This window comes from Phocoena phocoena, chromosome 5, assembly GCF_963924675.1.
Source record: "Phocoena phocoena chromosome 5, mPhoPho1.1, whole genome shotgun sequence".
Classification (NCBI taxonomy): Eukaryota; Metazoa; Chordata; class Mammalia; order Artiodactyla; family Phocoenidae; genus Phocoena; species Phocoena phocoena.
The window spans coordinates 107,585,912-107,596,230 of NC_089223.1; the positions used below are offsets into that span (position 1 = coordinate 107,585,912).

Below are 10,319 nucleotides of genomic sequence, written 5' to 3' on the forward strand. Positions count from 1 at the left end.
TAACTATGGCAGTCTGGGTACAAGGAGGCTTACTGTTTATGTATGCTTGATATTTTCCATATTAAAACACAAACTTAAAAAAAGATTTGCCACAATCTCCTACCTCCTGGTTTTTCAGAATAAATCAAAGAGCACTTTTAAAAACTCTTAGAATTGCAAGGTGGTGGGTGTATGCCTGAATTTTACTAAAACTCTAAAGGTCACTTCCATACGTAACCTTCTAGTTCCCCTTCCCCTCTTTTCCTTTTCCACCCACTCTAGCCAAAGCCTTCCTATAATCCCGCCAGGAAAACATGACATTAGCGGGTGCATCAGTGAGTTATTTCCTTCCAACTCTCCATTCCTGTTCTCAGAGTCTTCAATGCCCTAGTTTCTATTCACAGAACAATGAAATGAGGCTTATTCTTTTCTAAGAGTCTGGGTGGTTGATAGTAATATTTGGCTTGTTGTACATATATCCAAGGCAGTCCCTGTAAGGTTGATAGTAATATTTGGCTTGTTGTACATATATCCAAGGCAGTCCCTGTAACATTTACCGCCCATAGGATTTGTCTGTTATTTATGGACCGTTTTATACGGTGTCTTTTTGTATATAATTTGTACTTCCTTGGGAGAATAGGTCAAGTACTATGAGTTATAGTTCTTTGTGTTTTTCACAACACCCAACCTCTTTTCTTGTGCCTAGTCAGTGCTCAGTAAAAGTTAGATATAAGGCATTTATTCTAAAGCGTGATTTGTGTTCTCCGTATAACCTGCAAATGAAATGATGATTGACATTCAAAGTCTTAAGAATAGCGGAACTGGGACAATTCATTTCAAAAGAATTCCTTCTCTTTCTACGATTGGGACTAAATGACTACCAGTCCTGTTACTAAGCTAACGTCAGGTGGCCTCTCATATATGTGGTGTACATTTCCTACACATTCTACAAACTGCTGTCCTCAACACCCACACGAGTGGCCCTGTGCCCCTTTTTGACCCACCTTAACTTCCACATGGGCTGTTTTGTTATCTTATCCACTTCCGTACGGGACAAATTAACTTCTCCTATGATGCTACTCAGAGAATTTCATGGTCTGTGAGTTTATGATGATTTTATGAAGAACTCTGCATTTTTCAGTGAAATTTGTAAAGGCACAGAAAATATACCAAATATCAAGCGTAATTCTGGACTTCAACATCTATCACTCACCCCACCACCCATCTTAAACTGACTGCCAAACAGTATATTCTTCCAAAGAGAATACCTGAAATGGTAACACGGGTGTGTCTTTTATATCCCAAAACACTGTGAGTAAACTGGAGAGATGGTAGAGTACCATGTGGATAAAACTGAAAAGAATACAGTGAGAAGAAAGCTTTAGTTCACAGAGTTATTGATAACTGAAGTTAATCTTTTGAACGTTAACAAGCCAAAGACAAACAGCAAAACTGAGGTTCATACATTCCTGGAGGTTAAGAAAACAACTTGAAAAGGCTACACTTAAAACCTTGCTGCTGCAAAGCATGGGGCACAGCAACACTGGCAATGACCTGGTTGCTTCTCAGCAAGTGAATCTCAGGCCCGACCCCAGATCTCCTGAATCAGAGCTAAGATACTGGCATGCCCATTCGATCACCGATTGTCATGCATACACTCCGCATATACATTATGGCTCTCCGACTATTCTGTTTTAAAGATTAAAGAACACTTAAATATTTACTTAATGGATATTTTAAACTGTCAATACTTTTCATGGAAGGGGCCCTGAATGGCCTCCAGTTGGGAAGTCCAGCCAGAAGAGATTCTTAGAAGTCAGAAATGAGCCTGAGACTACCTGTTCATTCATCATTTGTTGATGGATCCCTCCTAGATACGGGGAGTAAAACGGATCAAAAACATTTCAGGGAAGAAGACAAACAATGAAAAGAGAAAGACACCTTTACACTATGACAGGCCCCTGCCTCCCACTATGGTGACAGCGGGGCTTTCCCTACAAACATGATGGGGACGTGTCCTCTACGAGTGGTTGTGCTTTCGTGTACTTTACTGTACAATACTGTATAGAGTACAGTAGTACAGTATCTTTATTTCAAGCCCAGGATGTCCAGAAGCAAGCATAAAAGCAACAGTGATGTAGCCAGTACTGTACTGTACTTTTCAAGGTATGTACTGTAAGATTAAAAATGTTTTATTTTTTGTGTTTGTTTGTTTTTTATTTATTATTTTTGTGAAAAGTATATAAACCTATTACGGTACAGTACCATATAGCCGACTGTGTTAGTTGAGTACCTAGGCTAACTTTGTTGGACTTACAAACAAATTGGACTTATAAATGCGCTCTCGGAACGGAACTCGTTCATACGTAGGAGACTTACTGTACATGAATGTTCACAGCAGCATTATGCATAGCAACTGAAGAGGAGAAACAACTCAAATGTTCATCAACTAATGAAAGGATAAGCAAAATGTGATACATCCATAAAACATAATATTATTCAAGCACATAAAGGAATGAAGTATTGATACATGCTACAACATGGATGAACCTTGAAAACATTATTCTAAGTTAAAGAAGTTAGACACTAAAGGCCATATATTATATCATTACATTTATAGGAGAGTCTAGAATAGGGAAATCCAGAGACAAAAAGTAGATTATTGGTTGGCAGGTGCTACAGAGAGGGAAAGGGGAAGGATAGGGAATGATTGCTAATGGGTACAGGGTTTCTTTTTGGGGTGATGAAAATGTTAAAAGTAGATATTGTGATGGTTATAAAACTGTAAATATACTAAAACAATGAACTGAACACTTAAACATATGAGAAATAAAGACAGAGGAAAGGGATGCAACCATCAAAGAAACTACAGAGAAGAATAAGAACAATGGCTGCAGTCATCTAACTGGATTTCTATATGTACTGTCCAATATTTCCACTGTTTACTCAGCTAAAACTTGCTTGGTAGAGAACTGTGTCCTTAGGAAAGGATATTTCACGGAAATAACTACCACTTAGGTAAATACCAAAATAAAAACAACAAGCGAAAAAAAAAAAGTCTCTTCATTTGAGCTAATTACTTAGTAATTTGCTTTCAAAACAATTCAGGGTTGGATTTTACTGTTTTGTTGTTGGTATGCTATGGGTAATTGATCCATCTCAGAGCAAAAGATGGTAACATCCTAGCTGGTGGAGGAGAAAATGCTAGTATCGGATTTTATTTTAAATTACTAGTTTTGCATTTCAGAGTTACCTAATTTATTTCCCCTTTTTCTTACTCAAAGTGAAGAATAGAACAGGGTTTCTCAACCCCAGCATTAATGACTTTTGGGCCTCAGCATTAACGATAATGCTTTGCTGTGGGGACTGTCCTATGCACTGCAGGATTTGTAGTGGCATCCCTGGCCTCTACCCAGCAGATGTCAGAAGCAACACCCCCTACACACACACACACACACACACACACACACACACACACACACACAAATGTAACAACCAAAAATGTCTCCAGATATTTTCCAAACACCCCCCCTGGGGGAAGTAAATTTTTACCTGGTTGAAAATCACTGGAGAAGAAAACTACTCCTCAAAGGTCAATGTAATAGAGCCAAGTTGGGGAAGCTTACTTCATATTTCAACTTTAGAGAAGCCACTATGCTAAAGGGGAGGCTAACTGACAGCTGGGTACCCTGCCGGAGCCAGGACTACAGAATTGCCCAAAACCGTGATTCCAAAGTGGCTACCATCTCTCGAAATTTCCTTCCCCGGGGAAGAAAGTAAGAACAAATACACGAGTACAGAAATATACACATAAGTATGAAAAAATGTCAGCAGCCATCCCAAAGTTACTACCTAGACCTGTCCAGTATAACTTTCTGAGATGATGAAAATGTTCTATACTACACGGTCCAATACAGTGGCCACGAGCTTCCTATGGAAATGTAGCACTTGAAACACGGCACGTTTCATCTTAGTTTAACTAAATTTAAGTTGCCACAGGTGGCTAGTGGCTACCAGATTGGACCATGCGGAGCCAGACCCTGCTGTCATTCTTCCCGTTCTTATTTTCAGTCAACACGGAGTGCATTCTTGGTAAAGTCCAGTTCTCCTTCTCCTTTAGGCAACTTTTCCAGCAGTATCTCCCTAGCTTCCAGGGAAGGAAACTCAGTAGCTGCCCCTGCACACAGCCAGGCCAATGCTCTGAAGGAGGAATACATGGCTTTCCATATGCTGTGTGTTCCATTTCTGCATGCTTGCTTCATTTTTGGACCACCTCAGTCTTCCCCCAAATCCAGAACGGGCTGCTGGCCTTCTATGAAAGGCATCGAACAGTATGAGGGACAAATTGTTCAGAAAAGGGAGAACTGATAAAAAGGAAAAATATCTCATTCATTTATTTGCTTTTCGATTAACCTTCTCCCAGGTAGAATGTAATATCCATGAGAGCAGGACCGTTGGCTGTCTTTTTACCACTGCATCCCCAGCACCTGGAACACAGGCACACACAAAGCAGGTGTCAAATATTCGATGACGTAATAAATAAGAACACCTTAAACAGTGCTCATGTGCCAGCACTAGAGTGCTCTAAATGTATTAAATAACTGAAACCTCATTATAACCCTATGAGCTATGCCCTATTAGCTCCACTACAAGCTGTGTTTCATTATCCACATTATTACATTTGAAGACAGTGAGGCACAGAGGAGTTAGGCAACATGCCCAAGATCACACAGGTAGTAAGTGACAAAACCATAATTTTAATTCTACCACGTATGGAGCTTATTCTCTTACTTAAGCTGTGCTAAGTTACTAGTAAGTTATCTAAGACTTTTAATAACAGAAGTACCGAGGCCTACTCAGCACCCTAACCTTTATCCCCATCCTGTTATATAAGGAAAAGCTCCGTGTAGACGCAAAACCTCTATAACGAAATATGATTACATGATACACGATAATAGCAGACTGCAACATAACACAGAGGTGCACAAAGAATTCAGCCTATGTGCAACAGTGTGTGGACACAGGAGGCCACAGTTTCAGTACAGGAGCCCAAGGCTCTTAAGATTTCCACAAGTGATAAAGGTCAACAGGCATCAGGGCAGAAGGAAAGGCTTGTGTAAAACCCTGAGGATACAAGGTATAGAAAGAGAGTTGGGGCTTTCCTGGTGGGGCAGTGGTTGAGAGTCCGCCTGCCAATGCAGGGGACACGGGTTCGTGCCCCAGTCCGGGAAGATCCCACATGCCGCGGAGTGGCTAGGCTCGTGAGCCATGGCCGCTAAGCCTGTGTGTCCGGAGCCTGTGCTCCGCAACGGGAGAGGCCACAACAGTGAGAGGCCCGCGAACTGCAAAAAGAAAAAAAAAAAAGAAAGAGAGTTGGTGCTGGAGATATGGAGCTATAGGAATTTGGGGCGTGGAGGAGAGAGGGGAATGGAACGGCAAACCAGAATGAAATCGTCATATGTGCTTCCGAACGGCAATGCTAGATCTCAGACTACTCTGTGGGTAGTAGAGTCCAGCTCCACTGTAAACCGGGTCCAAGCAGGGATTTGGCCCAACATGAGTCTACAAAATAGGTAGTGACACCTGGGTCTGAACTGAGGGCCAGCTAACCCATAGTTTGAAATGTTTTACGGAAGGCAGATGAAAACCAGTCCCAATAGAGAAAGGTTCAATCAGACGTTAAATGAAACTCGTTACACCTGATGCTTCGTCAGAATGAGATAAGAGGAGACTAAAGGGGCATGTTCATTCTTGATTTTCTTTACTATTCTTGTAGGTACATGGAGACACCTCCCTTCTCTCTAGTATATTCTCTAACTCGAATTTAACCATCAAATCTTTATTTTCGACCTTAACCTAACTCAATCCTTATAGTTGTGCTGTCCACAGGTCCTGACTGAGTTTTTAAAATGTGGTTATTAAATGTAAAATAGATAGCTAGTGGGAAGCAGCTGCATAGCACAAGGAGATCAGCTTGGTGCTTTGTGACCACCTAGAGGGGTGGGATAGGGAGGGAGACACAACAGGGAGGGGACATGGAGATATATGTATACATACAGCTGATTCACTGTTATACAGCAGAAACACAACATTGTAAAGCAACTATACTCCAATAAAGTTGTTAATTAAAAATAAATAAATAAAATGTGGTTAGTCTTAAGTGAGATGTGTGCTAAGTTAAAATATATACTTATGTATATTTTTTAATAATTTTATATTGATTATGATAATATTAAACTCATTTTTATATTGAGATGACAGTACTTTAGCTATACTGGGTTAAATAAATATTAAAATTTATTTCAACCTGTTCCTTTTACTTTTTTTTTACTATGACCTCTAGAAAAATTTAAATTACATTATGTGGCTCACGTTTTATTTCTATTGGATAGCCTTGTTCTACAGACTATCTCTACTAAGGCCATCTGTCCCTTACATGCAGCATACTTAATATTGGGTCCACCTTTTACAAGCTCTATGACATCTCTGTGCCTCAGCTGCTTCATCAATAAAATGGAGATACTAATTGGAATAAAGAGAATAACTAACAATAACAGCTAACACACATAATACTCAGACTCTAACAGCTAACACACACACAACACTTACAATATGCCAGACACTGTTCTAAGCATTTTTCATATATTAACTCCTTTAATCTTCACAATATCCCTGTGAGGCCATCACCCCATTTTACAGATGAGCAAACTGGCACAGAGAAATTAAGTGACTACCTAAAGGTTACACGGTTAGTAAACAGTGAAGCCCAGGTTCGAGTCCAGGCAGTCAGTTCCAGGGTCCTTGCTTTAAACCACTGTCTCTCATGATACCCACCTCAAAAATGGTACAGAAATTCAACAAGTTAATTTAGGTAAAAAATTTCAAACTGTCTCCAGCACATAGTAAACTTTCCTTCAGTGTTTAACTATTATCACCATCACTCCAGCCCTCAACCTACCTCCCAAATTCCCTGCATGCCGCGACTTTTCTCCTCATTTCCCAGGATTAAAACCTCAGGATCCTCTTTTAATACGTCTCCCTCTTTCATTGCCTAACTCTTGTCAGGTCCTTCTTACTCAACCTTGAATGCTCTTAACGCATCTATGCTGCTTTTCCACTACCACCTTAGTCCAGTACTCTGCACCCTCACAACTGTATGAATTAACAGCAGTAACAAGACAAAGACCTTAACTGGTGCTCATGTACCAGGCATTCCTCAAGTCTATTAATTCATTTAAACCTTACCATAACCCTGTTCGTTCTCCAGGACTTCTATATCTGGGCTCTAACAGTGTCAGACCTGTCTTCCTGGAATACCAATTTCATCATGAGATGGGAACTTTAAAGGTGTCTGGATTCGCTACATGTGTCCCTATCAGTTGATGTATGTGAGAGGAAAAGATGATGGGTGTTCCCTACTGGGGCAAAGAAAGATTTACAAGGCCCTGAAAATTAAAAATTCTAGCCTCATCCAAAATCTCTCACAGAATCTAGTTTCAACTCAGCAACCAAACATTAACAACTATACAACCTAGCCCCATCCTGCTCATTCAATCTTATCTCCAGTCAACAAAAGCCCTCCAGAGTGGTTAAACAGGTCTCTTCATTGTTCCTGGAGTAAATAATGGTAATTATTATTATTATTTATATTATTTATAATAATAATATATTATTATGACTAATATAAATTATATTATTAGACCTTATTCATACAGTTCCCCTCTGCCTCAAAAATCTGAGCACACTTCTCCTCCATCACACCCAGACTAAACTAATCTCCCCTCTAAACTGTGGTAAAACAGCTGTCTTACCCCACTCACTGGGGTCTATAATGATATATTCATCATCCGGCAAATGCCAATCACAACCCCAACCAGGCCCTGAGCAACTGGAAGGCAAGCACTGAGTCCCTCATTTCTCACCTTCCCCGTGAGTAGCACATGCCTCTACAAAGAACACGCACTTATTTGGCAAATGGAACAGTAAATGGGTTACAGTGTAGCTGAAATGACATGTAAATACCCTAATTCAGCCAACCGTATTTCCCTAACCAGGAAACACCTCAAGGTAACTGGAGCAGTATCAATAGTTTCATAGCAGTGTTATCACTGCACTCTCCAAGTCATTATCTTCTTTACTCCTCAAAACTCTCCAGTGAAGTACCACTACTATACCTTTAAGTCAGCTGAGGTTTAAAGAAGTCGAGGGTTTTTACTCAGGATCACACAACTACTACATGGCAAAGCTGGAACCAGAGACCAGGCCGCTAGTCCAGCACTCTTTCCAATGGTCTAATTCCCCTTTTATCTCTTCTCCGTCCTTATCACCTAAGGAAGAGTTAAATAACTAAGAGGGGAAAGAAATCGGGTGAGAATACTTGGTAACAACAGATGTGGTAAATTAATGACTTGAACATTTGTCTGAAATGGCTTTTTTTTTCTTTGACTCACCAAGGGTAATGACGATTTACAAGGCTGCATTTAAACCTCACGATCTTGCTGTACTGTGAAATAAAAATTTCCACCCAAACTTAAAACCAGTATCTTTCCGGCCTCCAGAGCTGGACATCACCTGCTCCACCCCACCCCCTCTACACTTACAAAATCTTAGCTTAAGGCTGTTTCTTACCAAGAATAATTAAGGAAGCAAGCAACCTTCCGAGGTTGCTTAACCATCAAAGCAAACTGGCAGTCCTTGCTAAACGTTATAAACCATTAGTTTCCCCACACTTTACTGTTCCCATGTTATTTGCTGGATATTCCGATTTAGCACCGAATCACAAAGAACCTCAGTTCAGGGCAGTCTCAGCTCATGAATGGCCGCATTGTTGGGTACTCTCCCTTCACGCTGAAAGTCAGAAATGGAAAGACGTGGAGATGGACCCAAAACCTGGGCTCACTGCACTGGCAGAGCCAAGAAAAACCAGGAAACGTACCAAAGACGCCTGCCTCTGCCTCCTCCGCAGACCTTCAGGCCACTGGAGTGGGATGCGGGCAGCTCCCCCTCGAGGGATGCAGGTTTCAGCAGCCGCCAGCTCACTGCCGAAAAGAGCGTCCTCGAGGTCTCCTCTGAGGCGAGGAGCTGGAGAAGGGGGAGTTCTTCCCACGGACCCTGGATCGGACCCCCGCCTCCGCCGCGCCACTCCACCCGGCACAACCCACCGCCCCAGGTGGAAGGCGCCGCGGCCTCGGGTACCACCCCAAATTCTTCAGGGAGGATACAGAGGAGGCGGAAGGGAGGCAGCGGCTACGAAACAAGCTGCAGCCGGAGCCTCCCAGAGCCTCCTCCGCACCTCTGCTCCGACTCACCCAGTTCTGCGCGTTATTGCTCAGCTTGACTTTCTTGCACAGGCTACCGGGAACCTCCATGGCTGCTCAGCGCGCGGGTGCCCGTGTTCTCAGCTCCCAGTGAGTAGTCGGAGGACTGGAGGCCGGCGGGGGCGGGACGAGAAGGCGGGGTCTCCTCGCGACCGGGATGGCACGCGCTGTCGTAGGCACGCGCTCGTGCTCGCGGCTCCGACTGAGCGGCGCCTCGGCCCCGCCTCCTAAATGGGTCCGGGGCAGAGGTGTGTGGGGTGGGGCGAAGCAACGGACGAGAACCGGACGCAGGGGATGGGAGCGGGCCTTCGGGGCGCGCACCGACGCGAGCGCGCACGACGCTCCTCCCTCTTGATTCTGAAGTAGGGGCGGGGCCTGAGAAGGTAGTCGTGGAACTTCCAGGGTCCCTCCCCCGCTCGCCGCCTTGCGCTGCGCATGCGCAGAGGCTGGAAACGCGTCCCAGGCCTCGACCTGGAAGGGCAAGGGAGATACTAGCCCCCCACCTCTTTGCGGGTTTGGGTGCTTGCTGCTGTTTACTAGATGGCAGAAGACATTAACGTGGTCTCCCGGCCCTCTGGTTTTTACTCCGTAAACCTGGCCACCAGTTTCCTATCCTCCATATCTGTGCCCTCCTCTCCCTGGCCACATTTGAAAAGGAATTTTCCAGCTTCGCGGAGGGAAGATTTGCTAAACAGTTCATTCTCCACACGTTCCACTTAGCTTTAAAATTCTGCTCAACGCACAGTTTCAAAAAAAAAAAGTCAATACCCCATCCCTGAACATCAGTAATTAATATCTCTCAGGTTTTAGTGGTTATCTGCAAGGTGCCTCCTTCCCCACTTGCAGATGTCTCTTCAGGAGATTTCTGTTGGATACCTCTCACCCGGTAAGCCAGAAAGAGACCTCTATTTTATTAGCTTCTCAGGAAATCCTTAGAGGAATGAAATCCATGCTGCAGGAGGGCCCTTAGTTACCACAGAGTAGAATGTCCATGTGTGAAGGACATTTTCAAATTCACTGAAG

General features: G+C 43.0%; 1 protein-coding gene across 1 annotated transcript in view; it reads right to left on the reverse strand.

The window, feature by feature from the left end:
• Positions 1–9,716, reverse strand: part of PAPSS1 (3'-phosphoadenosine 5'-phosphosulfate synthase 1) — a 109,866-nt gene extending 100,150 nt beyond the window's left edge. The window contains exon 1 of the mRNA XM_065877143.1: positions 9,288–9,716. Within this exon, the coding sequence (XP_065733215.1) occupies positions 9,288–9,347 (60 nt within the window). The 5' untranslated portion in view covers positions 9,348–9,716. The remainder of the gene's footprint in view (positions 1–9,287) is intronic.
• Between the last annotated feature and the right edge of the window lie 603 nt (positions 9,717–10,319).